We start from the raw sequence: 25,274 nt of genomic DNA on the forward strand, positions 1-25,274 counted from the left end.
CCGTGGGCATTACAAAGGTTATAATCACAGAAAGAAAGACGTCATGTCCTGCGTTCTTTGGAAGCTATACTGAACACGCTACAGACACAGTCACGTATCGAGCAAAGAACTCCTGGCAATGTTTTTCCCCCAGGGTCTGGCAAGTGGGTTAACAAGTGGTTTGACAAGGACCACAAAAGATGAACAATGAACAATGAACACAGTCGGGCCCCCGGGAGGAGAGCGCCTCCAAGCGCAGTCTTCCACTCGCCGGGGGAACCAACAAGTACCTGCGTCTCAAAGGAGCTTCCTTCGGCAAATGCTGGAATCTCTACCCACTCTCCGAGGCAGGCTGAAAGGAGGACGCCGTTTCTCACGCGTTCGTCTCACTTGAGGCGGAGACACGCAGAAGGCAAAGTCTGCTTCACTGGGCAAAGGCTCAAAGAGAGACCCCACGTCTCCTCGTGGATTCCGAGGCAATCCAGCGGGGAAGCACCATCCGCTCCTCGGCCCAGGTTGTTGTTAGGTTGTTAAGTCAGTCAGTCACGACAACCAGGCTCTGACTCTGACAACTCAACTCTGCTCCGCACCTTCCATTGGTGAAACACTGCGTTTGCCTCGACCCGCTTCGCTCACTTTCACCTTCACTCGCTGAACTCAGCGTCGGACACAGCTTCACGCCACAAGGATGTGAGCAAGGGGATGCGGGCAGGGGGGCAAGAGCCGGGAGAAGAGGGCAACAGTCTCGGCGTCCTTGCACGGCGTCTTCCCAGCTCCCTGCTGCTCTGTCGGGCAGCACGAAAACACGGACTGGATCCTGTGAAAGTGTGGAGTATTTTTTCCTGCTCTCCACTGATTCAATGGCAGTGCTGGGAATCTGCCTGGCACGTGGAGTACCGGCGGCCACAGAGGCAAAATATGGCCAAAACAGGGAAAGTCAGGCGACTCGAGGATCAAGCAACTGGAGCTGGTTGAGGCTGGCTGAAGGAGGCTCCCAGGTTCAGACTAGCGAGTGCCGACTGCTGGATAGTATCGCCCGGCCACCACTGCTGGAGGGTGCCCGTTACTCCCGCTGCTGGAGACAGTCCGTGGCTCACTGCGGCACTCGCGGCAAACCACCTCACCCGGCCGCCACTCGCGGCAAACCACCTCACCCGGCCGCCACTCGCGGCAAACCACCTCACCCGGCCGCCACTCGCAGCACTCGCGGCAACCACTTCACCCGGCTGCCACTCGCGGTACCTGCAAGGGGGGCACACGCAGTTTTTTACTGCTTCAGCCCTGGGTGTTTGCCGGTGCTTAGCAGGCTCTCGCTCTCTGCGCTACCGCGGCTCCCTCCGCTCTCCTCCGCCGACACTCGAGTCCTCACACAAGCTGTGTCTGTTCTCTGTCTGTTCTGTTGTGCATGCGTTCTCCTACTGCGTTCTCCCAAAGACACCAGTACCTCCGGCTCCAGTATCTGTTGGAAACCACCCAGGATCCCATGCAATCTCCGCAGGTTCAGGGCTGTGTTGCGACGTGGCATGAAGCCGGATTGATCGGGGTGTATCAAGGTTGGGACGACCTTGACCAGCCTGGTGGCCAGCAATTTGGCCAAGATCTTAGGCTCGGCATTGAGTAGCGAGATGGGCCTATACTAGGAAGGTAATGTCCTAGGCTTGCCCGCCTTGTGAATGACCACTATGTTTGCCACCTGTTGGTCGTACGGAAGCTGATCTATGTCCTTACTTTCCAAGAACATAGCCCGGATATGCGGAGCGATTTTATGGGCATTCAATTTGTATAGTTCTATTGGTATCTCGTTTGGACCCGTTGCCTTCCTAGATATTATGCCTCTAATCGCATCTGCGACTTCATCGTCAGTATAAGCGTCGTCTAAATATTCCCTATTGTCCTCAGATAAACTAGGCATGTAGATATCCTTAATCATTTTGCCATTTTCTGCCTCCGTAAAACTATCAACCGTGGTGTATACTTCTTTAAAGTGCTCAGAAAATTCATCTGCCACTGCCTGTGGATCTGTAATTCTATCGGATCCTGACCCCTCTAGCTCCGGCACTAACTTAGAGGCCCACTCCCCATGCTCCAGCCAAGCAATCAACTTACCGGCCTTGTCCCCGTGTTCATACGTTCGACTTTGTATGGTATTGTTATGAACAATCGCTCTCTCCCTGGAAAGGCCCTTATATTCGCCCTGTTTTAACTTCAATAGATGAAGGTCGTCCTGAGCGGCAGAATCAGCCACCTGTTCCTCTAACCTTGTCACTTCAGCCTCTACCCTAACCACTTCTGCCTGGTGTTTCTTCTTCTTGCCCGCAACCAAGGAGAGGACCTCACCCCTCAGCACGACCTTATATACCTCCCACAATAACTGTGCCAAATCAACGGTACCTACATTCTCTTGAAAATAACGTTCCGAAACCCGGAGTATCTCCTTTTTAGTGGCAGGATTCTTCAGATGCCACGCATTGATTGGAGCGACCCTGCCAACCGATGGTTGCCCATACTCAACCTGTAACCACATTGGAGAATGATCTGAGATGCCCCTGCCAAGGTACCTCGCCTCTCTAACTGTGGCGGCCATATCCACCGGTATCAATATGTAGTCTAGCCTGGACATACTCTTGAGCGCGGCGGACACATGAGTAAAGTATCTCTGCGTCGGATTACGTACCCGCCAACTATCAACCAGCCCCAATGTTTCAAGGAAATCGGGAAGCCACTTCTGCGATGGTGTGTGCATACGAGCCGGATATCTGTCTATTCCCCCATCAAGTACAGTAGTGCGCCACCAGTTTATATCCCCCTTTATGGAGGGCCATGCAACGATTACCAATAAGATGTGTCTCCTGCAATAGTACTACTTCCGGGGAGTGTCTTCTAACTAGCTCATTCACCATCCCTCTCTTGATCTTGTCACCCAGACCATTAACATTCCAGCTCAGCACCTGTATCCCCAATCCCTGACTAGTACGCGACATTTAACCCACACCGCTTGCGTCTAGCTGCAATCTTATCACCTGATGCAAAAAGAAAACAAATACAAAAAGAAACCCCCTGTCCCCAACAGTGCAAGTGAAAAGTTTTTTCTCAGAATTGAATATGTCCGATGTATAAAATTGGGAACTCAAGAATGAACTAAACAATGCAAAGATTACCACAATGGATAACATCACAAAACCCACCCACTCCACTCCTCCCAACTTCCATCCCCCCTCCCTGCACCCCTTCATACGGCTAATGTCCATCCCCAACTCGCAGTGCGCCTGTCGCCCAATCTCCCCCAACTAAATAACTAAAGGTAGTAGTGAGGAGGAAACCAATGCCCTGCCCCTACCCCCAGCCCCCAAAGTATAAACTCCCGCCCTACTTTAATTACGACAATCAAGAAAGCTCTCCCAATCAGGAAGAGATGACAGCTGGATCATTTCACAGAATTCAAAGTGCTCCCTAAGTATAATCAAACCCAGGCTTTCGATTCTACAGTTCTGTTCTGTCCTTTTCTTCCTCGTGTTCATGCCTCTCGGCCCTGAACGCAAGTCTACTATCAATCCAGTCCATTGCCACTTCCGGATTGTCAAAAAAACAGGTCTTTCCTTCAAGTTCCACCCGCAGTCGAGCCGGGTACATCATGCCATATCGCAGTCCCTTGTCCCGCCGCTTCTTCTTCACTGGGAGGAAACTTTGTCGTAGCTTCTGTACTGTCTGAGTGAAATCCGGGAAGACGGAGAGCGTTGTATTCTCGTAACGCAATGGAGCCCACAACCGCACCGCCTGCAGGATAGCGTCTCAATCTCGGAAATTGAGCACTCTGGCAATCATCGGGTGCCGAGATGCTCCCGGCCTAGGTCTCCCCCTCGGCACTCTGTGGGCTCTCTTGATTGAAAGAAATTGCTAAGACCCTTAGGCTTGAGATGGTTGAGGATTATACCGTCTACAAACAAGTCTGGCGCAGGATCCTCTCTTCTCTCGGGAACCCTAAGGATGCGCATATTGTTGCACCGGGCTCTTCCTTCATACTTATCGAGTTTCCGGCCTGTGGAGTCACGAGAGGCCTTAAGAGCACGCACTTCCTGTTGCAGTTCCGCCACATCGTCAATCAAACTAGTGGTTTTGATGTCAAGCGACTTCACCTTCTCGCTAGCCATAGTAAGGTCTGCACGTATCAGGTTCACTTCAATCGTAACCCCATCTAGTTTATTGTCCATAGACTCCATCTTGCCCCCAAGGGATGACTGGACCCTCTTTATTGCAGCCATTACATCCGTCAGCGTTGGCTCAGTGTGGCCATCAAGCTCACCTCCACCCAACCTGTGAGTCTTCTTAAGCTCCACTTGAGACCCTTTGGGCATAGTGTACCTATCAAGCTTATTAGATTGCACCTGCTTCGCCCCTTTAGATGTCCGGGTCATGGCCTTATCAGAGTCAAGTTTCATCACCATCACTGTGGTTGCCACTCACCCGTGAAGCGCTGCAACGGTACTAGTATGACTCGGCTGGGGGATCAGGTTTCGTTGCGCTGATAAAGCATCCACTGGAGACTCCTGTATCCGAGAGACCCTCAGTCTATGAGCCCAGTCTCTCCCGATCCATAAACGTGCGGCACCACCTTTGAAATGTACCACCAGGTTACAGTGACACCCTCCGTCTCAGACAGCCAGAGCCCACGTGGGGAGGGACGCGAGCCACCACATCACCGATTCCCACTCACAGCCAGGCCTCCAAGGCCGCACAGCAGTCACCTCTCACTGCCACCACATGTGCATTGTATTCATGTGGCCAATAGCCCTTCAGCCGTCTCAGTCCGCTGCCTTTAATCACACTCAGACAAATACTGGCTATCTCCTGCCAGCTGCTCCGTGTGCCTGCCTCAGCCCTCAAATATTCCGCCCATTCATCCTCCCCGGGAAGGCGCCGATCTCGCAATCACCAATCAGGCGTCCCCCCGTGTAGCGCTATTCACACTCGGTTCCACCGGTCTGAGGCCCTCCGCCCGGCCTCTCCAAACAATTTGGAACCCTACGTCCTCTGGGGGGATCTGCCTCGGTCCTCCTTTCTTCTGGACCTCGGCAGCAGCCAGTTATTAATGCACACAGCCCGACTGACTGTGAAGCCACCTCTCTGTCCCTCTGGCAATCTCTACCCTTCAAGCACTGCGCGGGTGCCCAATCAACTTCTGCCACCTTTCCGGTTCGATTCTGGGACGCGAGCGGGGCCGGACCGGTAACTTCCGGTTCCCGGCTCCCGATGCTGTGAAGCTCGCGGCCGGGGACTGGGACTACTCCAGGTCCCAGCTGAGAGGGCAGCAGACCTCGCCAGAACGGGCGGCACAACTTGGGATCCCGACTTCGGATTCTGACGGGAGGCACCCCGTCGGATGCCGCTTCTCTTCCGACACAGGAGCAGCGGTGCAGGACGCAGGATATAAACCAGGATGAACTCGGAGGCGACTGGGGTCTCTGGAGCCCAGAGCTCACGCAGCCATCTTGGTTCCGCACGTGGCTCCTCCTCCGACAACTCTGATTTTACTGCACTTTCAAAGAAGAAGTTTCTTCACTGAGCAAAATATATTGAGAAGACCTCAAGGAAAGAGGGTCCAGATACCACGAGAGACTGAATCTCAACAGTTCAGGCTGATATACCGTTCCCCATTAAAACCAACAGCTTTGCACTGAATGCCATGAAGTGCAGCTGCCCATCAGGGGCATTTCACTGAGAAGAGAGGGGCTGTTCTGCTAGTGCCTCGAGAGAGACCTACTGAAACATTATCAGAGATGTGTCTTTCCTAAAGCGTCCGAGCACTGAAGGGATAATCACCTACATTGGATTCACAGCTTGCAGTAATTCTTGATTTACTGTAAAATAGAAAAAGGTTTTATTACAGTTTCAATGAAGAGTTTCCAGGCATCAGGAGTCTCTCATACTAAGCAAAAGTTTTGTGAAGAACTCAAGGAAGAAGGGCCCAGATAGGATAACTGGCAGTAAAAAGTGAGATGTGAGATCGGGAAAAATGTATATTTTTAATATTTATAAAATGCACTTTAAGGTTAGGAATAACCAAATAAAGTTTCTTTTTTGATTGAATATTTGATTGATTGATAACTGGTGATAACTCAACAGTTTAGACTGCTATAAGGTTTCATAGAATAAAGACTAATAGTATGACCATCCTTGCCCTACACCCACAACCTGATACTGAGCTCACTCAGCTCTGCTTTTTATACGCGCCCTGTACTGTACTGACAGTCACGTGCAGTTAACACTTGTGTATAGTGTGTCGGAACTCCTGATTTACCCTGAGTTCTGTCCCATGGTGGCAGTGGGGAGGGTATTGAATACACAAAGCCTTGGTATAGGCGCTCCCGGAGTACCCAACAGTTGCTCAATTTCTAGTATGCCGCAGCTCACACACACTGCTCAGGTGGGACCACTGTGGTCCAGTGCAGGCTGTATATGAGTAGCTGCTGAAGTTTTTCCTGATCCATTGCTGAGCCCTTTTTTTTGATGCGTGGGGCACTTCACACTTAAGCCTTCATAACATTTTTCCACAAAAGGTATCCAGGGCAAATTTGTGTCATTTTTAAGTCTCGCCTGAGCCAGTGCATGAGTTGCTCTGGCGAGACTTTTAGTAAGGGGGCTTTAAAAAGCTCACCACACGCTTTTTGTGTAGCCTAATGCTTGCGGTTACGCGCACAGTTAAGCATACAGGCACCATCTGGCTTGCCTCTCTTGTCATGGCTCATTAAGCGCATCGCTAGCGGGCACCTTTACAGTGCGCGCACATCGCACACCACTCGCCAGACGTGCCTCCTTGTTTTAAACTTTCAGCGCGAGGAGCCATGGCTTTCCTCTCTTGTTTCGGTTTGGCTTGCAGACTCAAGATACCCGCCTCTTCACTCCACTCCTGACCCAACCCAGCTTCTGAGCGTGCGTTTGCGGCAGGTATTTCCAAAGCTTTTTTTTTTTTGTTGATTCTAGTTTTTATTTTTTATCGCATTTCTTCGGCACTTGTTTAAATCTGCCATTTATCCTATCCTTCGTTCTCGTGTTATTCTTTCCCTTTGTTGCTTTCTTCCTTATTTTACTAATTTTGCGCTTTGACTCATAATCCCCACGTCTTCACTCCACTACTGACCCAACACAGCCTCGGAGCGTGCGTTTGCAGCAGGTATTTTCAATGCTTTTTTGTTGTTGTTGATTCTAGTTTTGATTTTTTCTCGCATTACTTCGGTATTTGTTTAAATCTGCCATGTATCCTATCCTTCGTTCTCGTGTTACTCAACCTCTTTGTTGCTTTCTTCCTTGTTTTGTTAATTTTGCGCTTTTGTAATGTTATGTTTTCCTGTCGCGCTACATTGGTAATAACGTTACGCTTTTGTATCTGCTACAAGGTGTCCCACAGCAGAGCTACTCCTCGATTAACACAGAGCCCAGTGTATTGTCAATAGCTAGCAGAGCCAGACCTCTACCTACTCAGAACAGAGGTTTATGCCTCAGATAGCTGAACTAGCCCTCAGGGAACAGAGAGTGTACACGCTCAGGCCTCAGTCAATACAGCTGTCTCACAGATTACCCCCCAGATGTCACTGTTGTGACAGCCTTGGACTCTAAAATTTCACTGCACTTACATGGCCGAATAAACATAACATGGATCAATTAAAATAACTGTCGAGGGTCACACGTGCCAGCAAGAACAGTGATCTCATAAAGCAAAGCGCAACCTCTACGCTGCCTGTCTCCTGTCCGCCCTGCAGAGCCCCTTCCTTCCTTGGGCAGTAGGGTGAATGTTCTGTATTCAGAGTTCATTTCGATTGTTTTGATTAAGCGTTTTGTTTTGATTTATGAAGCAGCTGTCGCCACCATTGCCTTAAGTACAAACGGTCACACTCATAGCCTCTTGTTAATATTTCCTCTGTCTCTTCGTCTTCCTTTGCTTCTCACTGTTTGCATCTCTCTCACTGACTGTCGTTAATCCCAAAGGTGTTCGGAAGAAGGTGCGGGTCTTTACACAAAATGGCCCTCCTAAATATGTCTCCCGCCTTTTCTCCCCCCTCTTTTCTTTCTCCTCTCTTCTTCCCCCCTCTTTTCTTTCTCCCCTTGTTGGTCTTTCTCCCTCTTTTCTTTCTCCCCTCTTTTATTCCTCCCCTCACTTTACTTTCCAGAGGAAGTGCAATGCAGGGGCTGGAAGTGCTTTATAAAACATACATTTGTTTTATGCCATTGTGTATGGAACTGGCTAAGAGCGGTATTTCTTATTAGGGAGTTCACTCTTTACTATGGTGATTCTTGTACGCCTATCTATATGGCAGTTATAACCCCCGTTGCTCGTCCTCCCCAATCCCGGAGAGCTCATATTTCAGTATTACATCTTCACTTTGAGTTAAAAAGGTGAAAGCTCACTTGGTTAATGTACCTAAAGTTAGAATTTCGTTAAGTTATCCCTAGGAATGTTCATAACACTTTGGTTACATAAAAAACAAGCATTGGCATAGCCAATAGGTCTCACCTTTGGGACCTTATAAGTGTTTATTTAACCAGCATAATATGCTTGGTGCAACAACATCAAGTGTTGCATGGCGAAACACTTATAAGGTCCAAAGGCGAGACCTATTGGCTAATCCAATGCTTGTTTCCTATGTCTTGGGGATTTTAAAGGTTTGTGGATTACCATGGACGGAACATAGAAAATAAACAAAATTTAGCAAAATATTTTAGTTTTTTTCATAAAAATAGAATAAAGTTCTTGATTTGCTAAGAACCCATATTTTCAGCTTTCAGGAACAAGGAGAAATGTTAAAACAAAAAAACCAACCACACTTTTTACCATTGTTTTTGCATTTTTTTTACCACTGGTTAATTTCTCCTATTTCCTCTGAATTCAACCTACTTGCAGTATTTGGTGGATACAGTTATGAAATCCATGGGTGAGGTATTTTTTGAAAAGTAGGCAAAACTCCAATTTCAACAAAAGAAAACAATAATTGAAATAAAAAAATAAAGAAAATAAGTAGGAAAAAAGCAGTTGATAGCAATGTTTGCATCTGTAATTTTTTTTTGTGAGGGCCGATTTGCAAAAGTAACGTACCGTTACATCTGTCAGACCCTTCTGGTTGCAGGAAAATACAGTGTTTGTTGGTGGCCCAAAAACACGCAATACCCTTAGCCAACAACTGAGCTGCAAATTACACTGATTTTTCATTGTGTACTGACCATGCAGCAAATCAGTTGGCAAAATCTACCATATTGGAAATTGGTATGAAGTAAACCTGCATATTTCTTAAATGTGCGTAAGACACTGCATTTAGGAATGATGGATATTTGCACATCTCTGAATCTAGGGTTACCCACACTATCATGTGATTCAGAGGGGCCTTGTCAAAAATTCTTCTCTCGCACTCTAACTAACATTTGTAAGCCAAAAATGGGGAGCTAGCAGATCAGTAATAATATAATTTCTGCTATTACACGTTTCAACACTTCTGATAAAAACGGTAGCCCATGTGTGTGGCTGGGCCTAGATCCCGCAAAACAAATTGCCTCAAAATGCAGCATGGAGACATCATATTTATGGCATTAAATACTAGCCTTTTGACAATGTATGTAGCTGTAGAATTTGGACCAGGAACCAAATCACCACTATGGGAAACCTACCAAACCTAGACATTTCTGATAACTAGACACACAATACCAGTCAAATCTCACACTTTGACTAAAATCCAGCTTTCTCCTCACATTTCTGTAAATAAAAATTTTGGAATCTGTGGGGATCCACAAAATGTCTACCATCCTGCGATCCCACACTTCTCCAGCTAAAAGTGGTTCCTCGTTTGTGTGGATGGTCCTAGTGTCGCTACTGGAAAAGCTTCAAAATGCGTGAACAATGACCGCTTATTGGTAATGTTGGTACCTGTTGAATTTGATAACAGGATCAGCTGCCTCCTAAGAGAACTTCTAAACCTAGACATTTCTGAAAACTACACACACAGGGGAGAGCAAAGTGATATGAATTGTATGACTGCCACTAACTTACCTTACTCGCAATGCAATGCAAACATCAAAGTTTAGCTAAAATTGTGCATTTTCTTGCTCACATCTCTGTGGGGGATCTACAAAATTCCTATAACACAGCCTTTCCATTCTGATAAAAATGGTACCCCATTTGTGAGTCCGAGCCTAGCAACTACAACAGGAACAGATCAAACCAAGTGATCATGCGAAGAGCCTATTTACTTGTGGTAGAGAATAGCAATATAATGTAACCTTTCTTCCCTTCAGCACCAATTTCATTCACAAGTGGCAGTATGAGGTACAGATATTGATGAACAGGGGCAATGCAAGATGGGCCTGGCAGGCAGGAATGCTAATGTCAAGCTAATGGCATGCTAATGTCAAGTTGGTTGCACCAAAGGATGGGTCACTTCACATTATGCTTTTTGGGAAAGATGTAGAACTTCTCCCATACCAACTCACCTCACTGAGACTTTTGAGTCAATGTCTAATTCTACATACAAATCCTTTCCGGCTATTTTCAAATACTTCCACAATGCTGAATTGAATATCGATTTATGTATCTTATTCTTAAATCAACTGACAATTCTGAGGCAACCATAAGCTCTTAACTCACCATTAGCACCGATTCCTCTAACCCTGTCATGAGAGGGCACTAGCAAAGAGTAATGTGAAGTGACCCTAAATCCTTTGAGGGGGCGTGGCCTAAGGTGACATGTGTGCAAACACGCCCTGTGGCGCGTTGTAAGTTGGGGAATTAATTCCCCTTCAATCCTGAGGGCCCCTGGGGGCCAACTGGTATGGTCCCTACGTCCTGGTACACACTGCGCAGGCTCCCAGATGCCAATCAAGACACTGCTCTCAGTCTGGTAATACTGTGTACCAGCATGAGAACAGCACCTTGACTGTCCTGAGCCAGCTAATTTTACGCTCACTCGGGACCTGGGGAGCCTGTGCCTCTTCTCCACCCAGCTGTGCAGCACAGCTGGGTGAAGAAATCTAAGTGCACATGTAGGTTTGGTTGTGCTTCAACAGCTGGCCAAACTGACGTGCACACTTAGGTGTGCACTACTCCTCCCCCTGCTGTCATCATGCCCCGCACCAGACTCTACTGGCTCTAGCTAATAAAGTAATAATAAAATGGTTTTATTATTATTTTATTTTTCACCTTTCCCTCTGCTGGCTCTCAGCGGGGGTGGGTGACTCCTCCACCACAACACAGGTGCCAGCTGCCGCTGGTACTAAATTTTGTAAAACAATAAAAACAATGTTGCACATACAATAATAACCTGTTCTTTATGGAGTCTATCTGTACAACTTTCAAAATCACTATAGAATAACAATTGAATAAATAGTATTGGAGATTTAGTGTATATATATATATATACAGGTACATATATATATGATGTCATCAGTGATGTCACTGACCATGTCATGAATGATGTAATATGTGAAATCATCAACAGTGGATTGCGGGTGCGCAAAATATAGTTAGTACAACTAACTATATAGGAGCAATTTCAATGGTTTTCTATGAGTGAAATGTCCAGCTAACTATAACACCCCTAAAACTTATAGTTTTTTAAGTGAATTTCAAAGGTTTTTTCAATGCTAATTCCTAACTATATAAGGCCTGAAACCTATGTTTTTTCAGTCAATTTCAAAGGTTTTTTAAATGCTAATTCCTAACTATATAAGGCCTGAAACCTATGGTTTTTTCAGTGAATTTGCAAGGTTTTTAAATGCTAATTCCTAATTATATAAGGCCTGAAACCTATGGTTTTTTCAGTGAATTTCAAAGGATTTTTAAATGCTAATTCCTAACTATATAAGGCCTGAAACCTATGGTTTTTTCAGTGAATTTCAATGGTTTTTTAAATGCTAATTCCTAACTTTATCAAGCCTGAAACCTATGTTTTTTTCATTGAATTTCAAAGATTTTTTAAATGACAATTTTTAAATGTATTAATTGTTATTTTTTTTTGACTGATTTACTATCTTTTTGCAGGCAAGTGTTCAGAGGGCACGCCCCTTTTTTACAACACTCTGCAGCGCACCTCCATGGCGCTTACTGGAGATACCTGTTGGACTAGTTCCCTCTAGGGGACCTCTGGATTGAACAGGAATTAATTCCCCAACTTAAACTGTGCAAACGCACCCTGTAGAGCGGGCATGCCTAGGGGGTCAGTGTGTTTCTACTATGCCCCATTTTTGTGTTCTACACGTTTGTTTTTCTGCTTTCTTGTGCCTCGGTCTACCGAGCACAAGATGGCTGCTAACACTTCCTGGTTTGAAGTGTTGAAAGCCAATGAGCATGCAGCTCGTGCTCGGAAAGTTTTAGAACTCAAAAAGGGGGCATTGTAGAAGCACCCTGACCCCCTAGGCTTGCTCAGGGAGTCCCACAGGACCCCCAAGGCAAAAAAACTTTTTTTTTTTTTTTGAAAAATCACGGGGTGCGCGTACCCCGCGATTTATTTTTTTAACATTTTTTTTTTTTTGCCTTGGGGGTCCTGTGGTACCCCCTGAGCAAGCCTAGGGGGTCAGGGTGCTTCTACCCTGCCCCCTTTTTGAGTTCTACAGGTTTGTTTTTCTGCTTTCTTCTGCCTCAGTCTACCGAGGCACAAGATGGCTGCCAACAATTTCTGTTTTGGAGTGTTGACAGACAGTGGCAGCCAATCAGCATGCAGCTCGTGCACGAAAAGGTACGCGTACCGTACGCGTACGGTGCACGCACGGTGCGCGCCTATAGATATATATATATTTTTTCTCTCTTAATTTTCTCAGGAACTACTGGAGGGATTTACACCATTTAAGCAAAAAGGCGATCTGCGAATCAGACTCTACCATTTTGCCAAATTAGGTGTAATTCCGTTCAGCGGTTCGGGCTGTAGCCGTGTCTAAAGGTCCTATGGAAATTAACATGGGGAAAACACGTTTTGGGACCCCCCTTTTTTCTCGGCCCCTGCTTGACGAATCTACCCGAGACTTTCAGGGAAGAAGCGGAGCGGAACGGGCCATCTTCTTTGAGAAATTCGCGAAGATTCAACAACTGGCGCCAAAGTTATTCCCAATAGAATGTTGCGGATTTCCTATGGAAACTAGGTCCTAACTATATATACCTACTGGCGACCGCCAGTAGGTAATATATATATAATATATATATATATATATATATATATATATATATATATATATATATATATATATATATATATATATATATATATCATAACAATGGACTATGGCATTATCATTTATATATAAACCTTAGGTACGATTTTACATATCATTTTGTAATATTTAATATGCATATGCATATGCATTCTGTCATTAGTAAAACTCCTGGATGGGACAATAAAGGAGCAAATGGCAGGCAGGGACACAGACAGCACTCAAGAGCACTACATAGTGGCCTTTGCAGGCGTAATACAGAAGATGTGTCTCTTAAGTCCATGTGCTTTTGTACTTGGGGACGCTACTGCATTGTAGGGCCGGAGAACAGACATTGCTGGGGACAGGTAAGAAGTAGGGAAGGCACACAGCAGACACAAAGGGTCAGATATGATTTCACTGTGCATCTGTTTTCATTTGTGACGGGGGCACTGGGATGCAATGGAAGCACTTTTCTGGAGGAACAGACCATGGTTTTTCAGCAGTCCAGGCAAAATAGCATTTGCGCAGCTGGAGCATGCTCCTACGCCGAAAGAAATTCAAATTTCGAGCCTCTTATCAGTAACCTGGCCCCACCACAAGGTGGAGCCCTAAAGCTCCTTTCTTACCTTCTTAGAAGGAAACAGAAACCCTTTTTTTGGCAGTGTACAGATGTGATGAATTAAACAATTTTGCGATGAACCCACCAGCTATTATCGGCCAAGGAGGCGATTTTTTGAAAGCTAAACTCTAATACTTTTCGATTTGTGGTCCTAAATCACCACTACATTAGGACATAAAAATAAGGATTAATCGTCAAATCTAGAAGCATCTGGCAGTGGAATATGCCTATGGCAGGAATGTTTGAACCATTTACTGATATTCAAAAGGCAACATTAATATTTGTGGAACAAGCACTGGCCAATATTAACTTCAGCAATACTGAAATCTGCTTATAAAAACCTAAAATATTACCTTCAGTGGCTGAAACCATTTCACTATGTGCTCTGGACTTCCAAGGTTCGTGACAGCTCCTCCAAATAGCAAGCACACTACACCAATCTGTAAGAAAAATATCAGGCAATAAGAACTGTGATTGTGAACGCTGGGTGTTGCGTGCGTTGCATATCGTTTCAAGACAAGAACGTACACAAAACCTATATCTAGCCTATATAAAACAAAACTAGCAGTACATCCAAATCAGTTAACAAAGGCTGTTGATAGTGTGCAACACCCTCTATTTTGGGCCTAAAGCATAGTTCTTCACTTCAGTATTATTTGTTACTTTGCTCTAATGTCATCTCTAAAGTGTATTAATGAAAAATGGCAGGCATCCTGTAGTAATATAAATACATACAGACTATGGGCCTCATTTCGCAGGTTGGAGGCTTTCAGACTCAGAGACTCATTGCGGGTTCCACTTTTGACCGCTACATTACGATGTCAGTCGGAGGCCTGACCGTAATACCTATGGACAGCGGTTCTGCCGTAGGGATTACAATGGCGGTTTCCGACAGACTTTCCATGCCAGTCGGAAAGTGACTTTGGGGGCCTCAGTAGAGCCCCCTTAACCCTGCGGCACCTATGGTGCCCCCCCCCCCTGTTAATCCCTGCACGGTGTGGCGCACGTGGTACAGGGATGAACAGATTCTCCCATTTCTCTATGGGAGCTTGTGCTACGGCTGGTGTTCGGCTGCAGCACAAGCTCCCATAGAAAAATGGGACTATGAGACCGCACCATGTGCGGTCGCATTGTAATGCTGTGGTCGTGACCACCAACCAGTTGGTCGTTTGGCCGGAGTGTCAGGTGGACGTGAGTCTGCCCAACATCGTAATAAGGCCCTATGTATACACAGCTGGAAAGGCTGAAGAAAAATAATAATTCTAAAACAATGGCTGACTAATAACAGAATAAGAGAGGCGAACACTGACAATGTCAATAGTTAGGGCATTTTAATAATAAAAATCATTGCTCAAGCTGCACTTGGAAAATGTACAGCATGGGAACCAGCATGCACATATTAGGTACAATACCGAGAGCAACACCTCTCAGTATTGGGTGGATGATGGCCCAGTGTCGTATATAAAAATATATTATTACTACTGAAGGCATAACGATCAAGAAAGAATAATAGGGTCACCTTAGTGAGGATCTTTACCATCTCTCGTCCGTGTGTTCCAAGAAGTACAAGTGGAGTGTATATGTTTATTTTGGGAGCTGTACTTTAGGCTGAATAATTTTTTGTGAGTAACATTTAATTAATCTCACTAGAAGACGTAAGCAAACAAGGATGACTAAAACATACAAAGTTTAAAGAATATAAAGAAAAGAGCATTGCACCACCATCCCTGGCACTAAAATGGACTTCCTTTTAGGCGGATGAGCTAATGTGGTCAGGATTATGCCTTCACTCACAGTGCAAGAGAGCCAAGGCTGAAGTGGGCTGACCTTGTGCCCATGCTGTTTGCTGTGGTGAGGGAAAGTAAAATGTGAATGACAGGTGAACACAAAGTGGATTAAGGGTGCTAACACAAAGCTCCATTATGTACATGTATTCACTTGTCTTTTATAAATATTTATAATTACAGGAAGCTGGTGAGACAGTTAAAGCTGTGTCTAGGACAGAGCTAAACAGGGACAAGAAAATGTCTACACAGGTAGGTCTAAAATACCTACCTATTCTAGCAACCTGCAGTGGTTATAATAAATAGAAATAACTAATTGAGGGCCTAAAATCAGAGAACAGGCGCATTGGCTTTGGTCTAAAAAACAGAAGGCCACTTCCAGAATAATGGTTGAGGGTTATAGCCTCTGACTGAAGGCTTAAAATGGTGCCACTGGTTGGTGTATTAAATGTGGGTGACATAGCAGGGCAACTTTTGTCTCTCCTAAGTAAGTAAACAATGGCTGGGAGTAACAGATGTCTAAAAAAACATTTCTTCTGTAAACTGGTAACTGTCAAGTCATGCAGTTTATTATATTTATTCTGATTTGGAAACATGTTTGCTTTGTAACTGGTAATCTTGGGCAACATGACAATAACTGGTCCACACAATGAACGCAAAATCAGGCTTCAGAATTGCACATGAAGAACTCAGTGCTTCAGTTCAAGGAAATGAACTATATCAAACTCATCAGAGCTCTTTCTATTGCAAAATGGATCAGATGATTTACTCCTCTAAGACATACCAGATACGCTTTTTACTGTCCCAGTTTCTTCAATTCATTTGCAGAAGTCTGAGCCATAGTATGGACTGGGTTAATAACGCATCACACACAATCCACCCTTTCTCTTTTGTTCAATTTTCATTGGTGAATGGAAATTTGAGGTCCTCAGCCTTAATGTGTTCTCTAATTTTTTTCCTATCCTTCCAGTCTCCCAAAATCTTCACTCTCCTCTCATATTTTTTCACAAATTCACACTCTTCTTTACTTAAAACTACACACATACTCAGTTTATTTCGTGTTAGGGTTATTTAATAAGGCTGTACTCAAATATCTACTCTAGGTTACCCTAGTCCCAGTATCCTCAAAAATAGGAAGGTCCTCCAGCGACATGCTGAAATTCAACAATTATGGCGACAGAAACTCTTGCTTATTAAATATACTAGCAGAAACATTACAAGAAAACCTGTAAAACAATTGGTAGCAGTAGATAGGCAGCACTCTCACCTGCAGAAGGGAGGAAAGATCAAATCACACAATCCTCGACCTCTATATGTTAAAATATTCACCCAATATGTTTGCATACATATTATCCTTAAAACCACTAACTAAACTTTCCCTATGTGTCAGTGTGTTATGTTCACTTTCATAATGTACTGTAGTCGATTCAACCTGTTTGGAAACATATCCAACCGGAGAAACTAGGCACAACAATAGGCCAATTATTTCTATTAGTCACACTACTGGGGAAAACATATCAACAATTTCCCAGCATCTGCTGTATACCAAAATTAAAAGAAATCAGGACTCAAAAATTAGTCTTCCGGGAAACCTTTTTTTTTCAAAACAATAATAAATCCTGTTTCTTTTCTTTTTTTTAACACTAATCAAAAAGAAAACAAAATCAGACATTGAACAAGGTAAGGAAGCAGCCCGGAATTAGATAGCCGCACCACCTGAGATCGTCACATATAATATAATACAAGTGCAAGTTGCCCACTTCAATGATTATCAGACATCAAAGTTTTTTCCCCCCAATTTGTTCAGTTCTTTTGTTAACTTCAAAAAATTCAGACATTTGGATACTTTGCAAAGTCCATTCAAGTGGAGCATACTTTCTGTTCGGCATTCTCTTGCTTGTTGGAGATAGGTGATTCAGAAAAGGGGGTGGTGATGAACAGAGTGTCTGAATTAAGCAGACCACTCTTACCCAGTCCAAAGATCAGGGCTTGATCCATCACCGTTTTTTAGCTCACTGCACCATCCCAGCTCAGAACTTGGCTATATGCAAATTAGTCTGACCCTGGCCCAGTGCATCATGGGAACAGGGCAGACCAAACTACCAAGCCAATTCTTATACTGGGAAGGAAACAAGCTACCGGGGACCGGTTTCTGGCATTTCAGCCGTCTTCGGCCCGGCTTGCTTGAATCCTGATGGTGCAATGAGCAAGGGACTCACATCTGAGTATACCCTTCCACGCTTATGGTGGACAAAAATGATTCAGAAAAGGGGGTGGTGATGAACAGAGTGTCTGAATTAAGCAGACCACTCTTACCCAGTCCAAAGATCAGGGCTTGATCCATCACCGTTTTTTAGCTCACTGCACCATCCCAGCTCAGAACTTGGCTATATGCAAATTAGTCTGACCCTGGCCCAGTGCATCATGGGAACAGGGCAGACCAAACTACCAAGCCAATTCTTATACTGGGAAGGAAACAAGCTACCGGGGACCGGTTTCTGGCATTTCAGCCGTCTTCGGCCCGGCTTGCTTGAATCCTGATGGTGCAATGAGCAAGGGACTCACATCTGAGTATACCCTTCCACGCTTATGGTGGACAAAAATGAGTCAGAAAAGGGGGTGGTGATGAACAGAGTGTCTGAATTAAGCAGACCACTCTTACCCAGTCCAAAGATCAGGGCTTGATCCATCACCGTTTTTTAGCTCACTGCACCATCCCAGCTCAGAACTTGGCTATATGCAAATTAGTCTGACCCTGGCCCAGTGCATCATGGGAACAGGGCAGACCAAACTACCAAGCCAATTCTTATACTGGGAAGGAAACAAGCTACCGGGAACCGGTTTCTGGCATTTCAGCCGTCTTCGGCCCGGCTTGCTTGAATCCTGATGGTGCAATGAGCAAGGGACTCACATCTGAGTATACCCTTCCACGCTTATGGTGGACAAAAATGATTCAGAAAAGGGGGTGGTGATGAACAGAGTGTCTGAATTAAGCAGACCACTCTTACCCAGTCCAAATATCAGGGCTTGATCCATCACCGTTTTTTAGCTCACTGCACCATCCCAGCTCAGAACTTGGCTATATGCAAATTAGTCTGACCCTGGCCCAGTGCATCATGGGAACAGGGCAGACCAAACTACCAAGCCAATTCTTATACTGGGAAGGAAACAAGCTACCGGGGACCGGTTTCTGGCATTTCAGCCGTCTTCGGCCCGGCTTGCTTGAATCCTGATGGTGCAATGAGCAAGGGACTCACATCTGAGTATACCCTTCCACGCTTATGGTGGACAAAAATGATTCAGAAAAGGGGGTGGTGATGAACAGAGTGTCTGAATTAAGCAGACCACTCTTACCCAGTCCAAAGATCAGGGCTTGATCCATCACCGTTTTTTAGCTCACTGCACCATCCCAGCTCAGAACTTGGCTATATGCAAATTAGTCTGACCCTGGCCCAGTGCATCATGGGAACAGGGCAGACCAAACTACCAAGCCAATTCTTATACTGGGAAGGAAACAAGCTACCGGGGACCGGTTTCTGGCATTTCAGCCGTCTTCGGCCCGGCTTGCTTGAATCCTGATGGTGCAATGAGCAAGGGACTCACATCTGAGTATACCCTTCCACGCTTATGGTGGACAAAAATGATTCAGAAAAGGGGGTGGTGATGAACAGAGTGTCTGAATTAAGCAGACCACTCTTACCCAGTCCAAAGATCAGGGCTTGATCCATCACAGTTTTTTAGCTCACTGCACCATCCCAGCTCAGAACTTGGCTATATGCAAATTAGTCTGACCCTGGCCCAGTGCATCATGGGAACAGGGCAGACCAAACTACCAAGCCAATTCTTATACTGGGAAGGAAACAAGCTACCGGGGACCGGTTTCTGGCATTTCAGCCGTCTTCGGCCCGGCTTGCTTGAATCCTGATGGTGCAATGAGCAAGGGACTCACATCTGAGTATACCCTTCCACGCTTATGGTGGACAAAAATGATTCAGAAAAGGGGGTGGTGATGAACAGAGTGTCTGAATTAAGCAGACCACTCTTACCCAGTCCAAAGATCAGGGCTTGATCCATCACCGTTTTTTAGCTCACTGCACCATCCCAGCTCAGAACTTGGCTATATGCAAATTAGTCTGACCCTGGCCCAGTGCATCATGGGAACAGGGCAGACCAAACTACCAAGCCAATTCTTATACTGGGAAGGAAACAAGCTACCGGGGACCGGTTTCTGGCATTTCAGCCGTCTTCGGCCCGGCTTGCTTGAATCCTGATGGTGCAATGAGCAAGGGACTCACATCTGAGTATACCCTTCCACGCTTATGGTGGACAAAAATGATTCAGAAAAGGGGGTGGTGATGAACAGAGTGTCTGAATTAAGCAGACCACTCTTACCCAGTCCAAAGATCAGGGCTTGATCCATCACCGTTTTTTAGCTCACTGCACCATCCCAGCTCAGAACTTGGCTATATGCAAATTAGTCTGACCCTGGCCCAGTGCATCATGGGAACAGGGCAGACCAAACTACCAAGCCAATTCTTATACTGGGAAGGAAACAAGCTACCGGGGACCGGTTTCTGGCATTTCAGCCGTCTTCGGCCCGGCTTGCTTGAATCCTGATGGTGCAATGAGCAAGGGACTCACATCTGAGTATACCCTTCCACGCTTATGGTGGACAAAAATGATTCAGAAAAGGGGGTGGTGATGAACAGAGTGTCTGAATTAAGCAGACCACTCTTACCCAGTCCAAAGATCAGGGCTTGATCCATCACCGTTTTTTAGCTCACTGCACCATCCCAGCTCAGAACTTGGCTATATGCAAATTAGTCTGACCCTGGCCCAGTGCATCATGGGAACAGGGCAGACCAAACTACCAAGCCAATTCTTATACTGGGAAGGAAACAAGCTACCGGGGACCGGTTTCTGGCATTTCAGCCGTCTTCGGCCCGGCTTGCTTGAATCCTGATGGTGCAATGAGCAAGGGACTCACATCTGAGTATACCCTTCCACGCTTATGGTGGACAAAAATGATTCAGAAAAGGGGGTGGTGATGAACAGAGTGTCTGAATTAAGCAGACCACTCTTACCCAGTCCAAAGATCAGGGCTTGATCCATCACCGTTTTTTAGCTCACTGCACCATCCCAGCTCAGAACTTGGCTATATGCAAATTAGTCTGACCCTGGCCCAGTGCATCATGGGAACAGGGCAGACCAAACTACCAAGCCAATTCTTATACTGGGAAGGAAACAAGCTACCGGGGACCGGTTTCTGGCATTTCAGCCGTCTTCGGCCCGGCTTGCTTGAATCCTGATGGTGCAATGAGCAAGGGACTCACATCTGAGTATACCCTTCCACGCTTATGGTGGACAAAAATGATTCAGAAAAGGGGGTGGTGATGAACAGAGTGTCTGAATTAAGCAGACCACTCTTACCCAGTCCAAAGATCAGGGCTTGATCCATCACCGTTTTTTAGCTCACTGCACCATCCCAGCTCAGAACTTGGCTATATGCAAATTAGTCTGACCCTGGCCCAGTGCATCATGGGAACAGGGCAGACCAAACTACCAAGCCAATTCTTATACTGGGAAGGAAACAAGCTACCGGGGACCGGTTTCTGGCATTTCAGCCGTCTTCGGCCCGGCTTGCTTGAATCCTGATGGTGCAATGAGCAAGGGACTCACATCTGAGTATACCCTTCCACGCTTATGGTGGACAAAAATGATTCAGAAAAGGGGGTGGTGATGAACAGAGTGTCTGAATTAAGCAGACCACTCTTACCCAGTCCAAAGATCAGGGCTTGATCCATCACTGTTTTTTAGCTCACTGCACCATCCCAGCTCAGAACTTGGCTATATGCAAATTAGTCTGACCCTGGCCCAGTGCATCATGGGAACAGGGCAGACCAAACTACCAAGCCAATTCTTATACTGGGAAGGAAACAAGCTACCGGGGACCGGTTTCTGGCATTTCAGCCGTCTTCGGCCCGGCTTGCTTGAATCCTGATGGTGCAATGAGCAAGGGACTCACATCTGAGTATACCCTTGTTGGAGATAGGTGACCTCATCCATGTACCTTTGTATCTTTACTTGTGACTGCTGCTGAGTCGGCTTTACAGACAGATGAACATGTGCTTTGACCAGCATCAGCAACTCAACTCACTATAAACTGTTTTCTTTCCCTCGCGGTTCTCAAGACTTGAACTTTCAGCTTGATCTTTTCAATGACTTGGATTAGAGACTATGTTTTGTTGCGGCTTGTGCTTTGCAACAGGTCTACCTTTTGAGTCTCAAATTGAAACTGGTTACTGGTACCCTTTGCCAGGATCTTCACCTCAGTAACTTAACCTACTTCCTTCTCCAGCTTCTCAGCCCCAGGATCCAGGCTGTGAAGTTGACTCTGTGAATCAGTGGTTGTTGTCACCAGCTCTTCATCCACCATCTTCAGCTTCTTGTGTGAGCTGTGTGGATTCACTGCAGAATTCCAGCACACTTTACAGCAGTGTTAGACACAAGCACAACATGATATGGACCTTGTCAACGGAATTCAAGGGAGCTTTTACAGACATGCTTCTTCACCAGGATCCAGTCTCCTGCTTGAGGTGGATGGCACTGAGTGTATTTTGTCAGTTCTGTTGCCAAATTTTAGCCTAATTAGAGACAGACTTCACCAAATCAGCCAGACCTTTGAAATAATCTAACGCCATATCATCAGTTATTGATATATGTTGTGCTGAAGGAAGATATATGTGATCCTCATTGCTCTGTCCATTAACACTTTATGGGGCGAGAGTCCAGTCTTTACACTTGGGAACTGCTAATGCTTATGAGAACCATAGGAAGAGCACCAGGTCATTTCAGATTAGTGGTTGCACATACGTTGGCCCTGTTCATTTGCTCTAAGATGCCAGATGATTGAGGACACTAACTACAGTGGAAATTTTGCTCAATCTCTTAGAGCTGTACAAATCAATTTAAGGGAACAAGTTCCACGGTGTAATTAATTTCCTCAACAAGAGTTTGGCAACTGTCATACAGTCACATCTCCAAGATGGATAAGCTTCCACCTTTTGAGAGACAAGCAGACAATCATGAGAGCATATCTGAACCTATTGTAAGCAGGCATCTCAATGACACCTGCTTGAAGTCTAGTAAACGGGCCCTCGGATTTTCTATAGAGTTAATAATAACAATGATTCTCGTTCCCTAATTATTCCTCTGATAAATGAGACATCCCTGACACAAATCTTCTGCAACATACCTGAATTTTGTAGTGAACGAATCCTTTCTAAATGTCCTGGTCGCTGAATCCCTCCCTACATGCGTTTGGCCATGCAAATAGCAAGCCATAGAATGCTGAAATTCACATTTGTAAGGAGGAGTCACCCAAACATTATTAATTTCCATTTCTATCTTTCATCTTCCCGTACCTCCTCCTGGAAATCTCCCAGTTCACTTAATGTGGTCTGTATTGGGTTTGAGACAAAACAATTTACATAATTTGCATTTTTTGCAGTATGTGTAATGGGTTCATTCTGTCCTGATTCTTGCACCATGATTTAGTCATTTGATCTCACAGTTTCTTTCTCAAGTGCTCAATACTTAGCCACTTGGTCAGAATATTTATTTCCTATTGTGACCAGGGCTAAAAAAATTCACTAGCCCGCTCGCATTTGCAAGTCAGATTCAATAAGGACAAGCTATTTTTAGGTCCTACTTGCCCTTACTGGTGAGTAGGAAGACAAACTGACATTTGAAAGCAGAGCAAATGTGACAAGATAGAAATATTTAAAAACATCTTTATTGCTCACAAAATTAATGAGCAATAAAAATGTGTTTAAATCTTGTTAACTTGTCACATTTGCTCAGAGTCAGAGGTAAAGTGTATTTCAGTTAGGTGAAGTACGTTACTAGACCTGCAGGTCTAGTGCAATTTTTATTATTTTTCGAGCCCTGGTAACTATGTTGTCACCAACCTTATAGGTCATGCACTTAGCCATAATCATTTCTTTAGGTTGTTGTATTGCTCCCAAAAGATCAGGAATATAGGCACCATTCCTGATGGGAGTACCAAGGGATGTCATAAAATACTTTTGTAACCAAAGCTGCCCATAATCTCATACTACTCTAAATATATACTGGCTGTCTGTGTGAATTGTCACAGTCAATTCATCTGCAAGTCAACAAGCCCTTGCCAGTGCAATCAACTCTGCGACTTGTGCTGAAGTTATGTTAGGCAGGTATGATATTTCCATAATTTTAGAAATGGAACAAGATGCATCGGCAGCTTTTAGTGCTCCAAGACGTTCTCAAAGAAAAGAACAATCTACAAACAAAGTCAGATCAGCCATTTCTAGAGAAACATCTTTAATACCAGGTATTGGCTAGGAACATAATTCTGTAACATTCACACAATTGTGATCTGGATCATCATCATCATTATTTTCTCCATTGCTGTCTGAAACAGGTAACAGCATTGCAGGGTTCAGAGAATGACAGCTTCTGATCAAGATGTTCTCAGTTGGCAGTATTATTTGCACATACCTTGTGAGACAACGGTTTGTCAGATGCTGAGTTCTGGTACAGGGCAGCAAAATGTAAAACTGAATGAGGAACAAACACAATGAGCGTCTGTCCCATTACAATCTCTTCATTTTGTTCAACTGCAGAGCAAACAGCTGCAACCACCTTTAAATACCAGGAAGAGCTACAGCTACTGCATCTAATACAGCCAAAAAAGAAGCAACAGGTTGCATCACACCTCCATGTTTTGGAGTCAATATTGAGATTAAGCACCCACTCTTCTCAAGGCAGAAAAGAAAATAATCCTTACCATAATCAGGCATTCCGAGGGCGGATACACTACACAAATGTTCTCTTAATTCTCAGGCCGTCATACATTTGTCATCAAATGGCACTGGATCCTTGATATCATTGTGAGTCAGCTTTATTAAAGGCTTGGCAGTCGACGAAAAGTTTGGAATCCACTGATAGTAGCCAACAATCCCCAAGAACATTATCACCTCCCCCTGAGTGGCTGGAGTATTCATCTTTAGAATTGCCGAAATGCGTTCTTTCCCTGCTCGTTTTTCTATGAAATGAGCAAGATAAATCAATTCCTTTTTTACAGTACTGCATCTTTGTAGATGAGACCCTGTGTCCATTGTTAGCAAGATTATTCATAAGTTGTATCTAGTTTGCAGTCTTCTTTTGACTTTGATACCACTAATAGGTCATCAATGTGTTGGACCAAAACTGAATTTCAAGGTACCTGCAAACCTTCCAAATCTTTCTTCAGAATCCAACAAAAAATCGAGAGACTTCCAATACCCTATGGAATTCAACAACACCCAAGTTCTTTATTTTGGAACTGAAATGCAAAAACATATTGACTATCCTCATGCAGAAGAATGGAGACAAATGCTTGGCATAAGTTGATGACTTTACCATTCTTCATTAACACAAATTTGAAACAGTTTTTCTGCAGGATTCAGCATCACCGGACAAAATAGGATCGCTATCTGGTTTATTTTTCAAGGATCCCACACGACTCTCTACTTACCTCTCATGTTTTTTAAAACCCATCATACAAGAGTTGAAAGGACTACCAAGCACTTCCTGTAGAATACCTGGTTCTATCATTTGTTTTTTCTATGACAGGCCTTGTTCCTTCTGTTTGTTTTGGAATTTCATATTGCCTAATTCTACATGAACGTCATTAGGACTGACCAAAATCC

General features: G+C 44.9%; 1 protein-coding gene across 1 annotated transcript in view; it reads right to left on the minus strand.

Moving 5' to 3' along the window:
* The window catches only part of ACOXL (acyl-CoA oxidase like), a 1,104,726-nt gene that overhangs the window by 722,447 nt on the left and 357,005 nt on the right, over positions 1-25,274 (minus strand). Inside the window, exon 4 of the mRNA XM_086926889.1 lies at positions 14,113-14,199. Within this exon, the coding sequence (XP_086783015.1) occupies positions 14,113-14,199 (87 nt within the window). The remainder of the gene's footprint in view (positions 1-14,112; positions 14,200-25,274) is intronic.

The sequence above is a fragment of the Lissotriton vulgaris genome, chromosome 6 (genome assembly GCF_964263255.1).
Source record: "Lissotriton vulgaris chromosome 6, aLisVul1.2, whole genome shotgun sequence".
Taxonomy (NCBI): Eukaryota; Metazoa; Chordata; class Amphibia; order Caudata; family Salamandridae; genus Lissotriton; species Lissotriton vulgaris.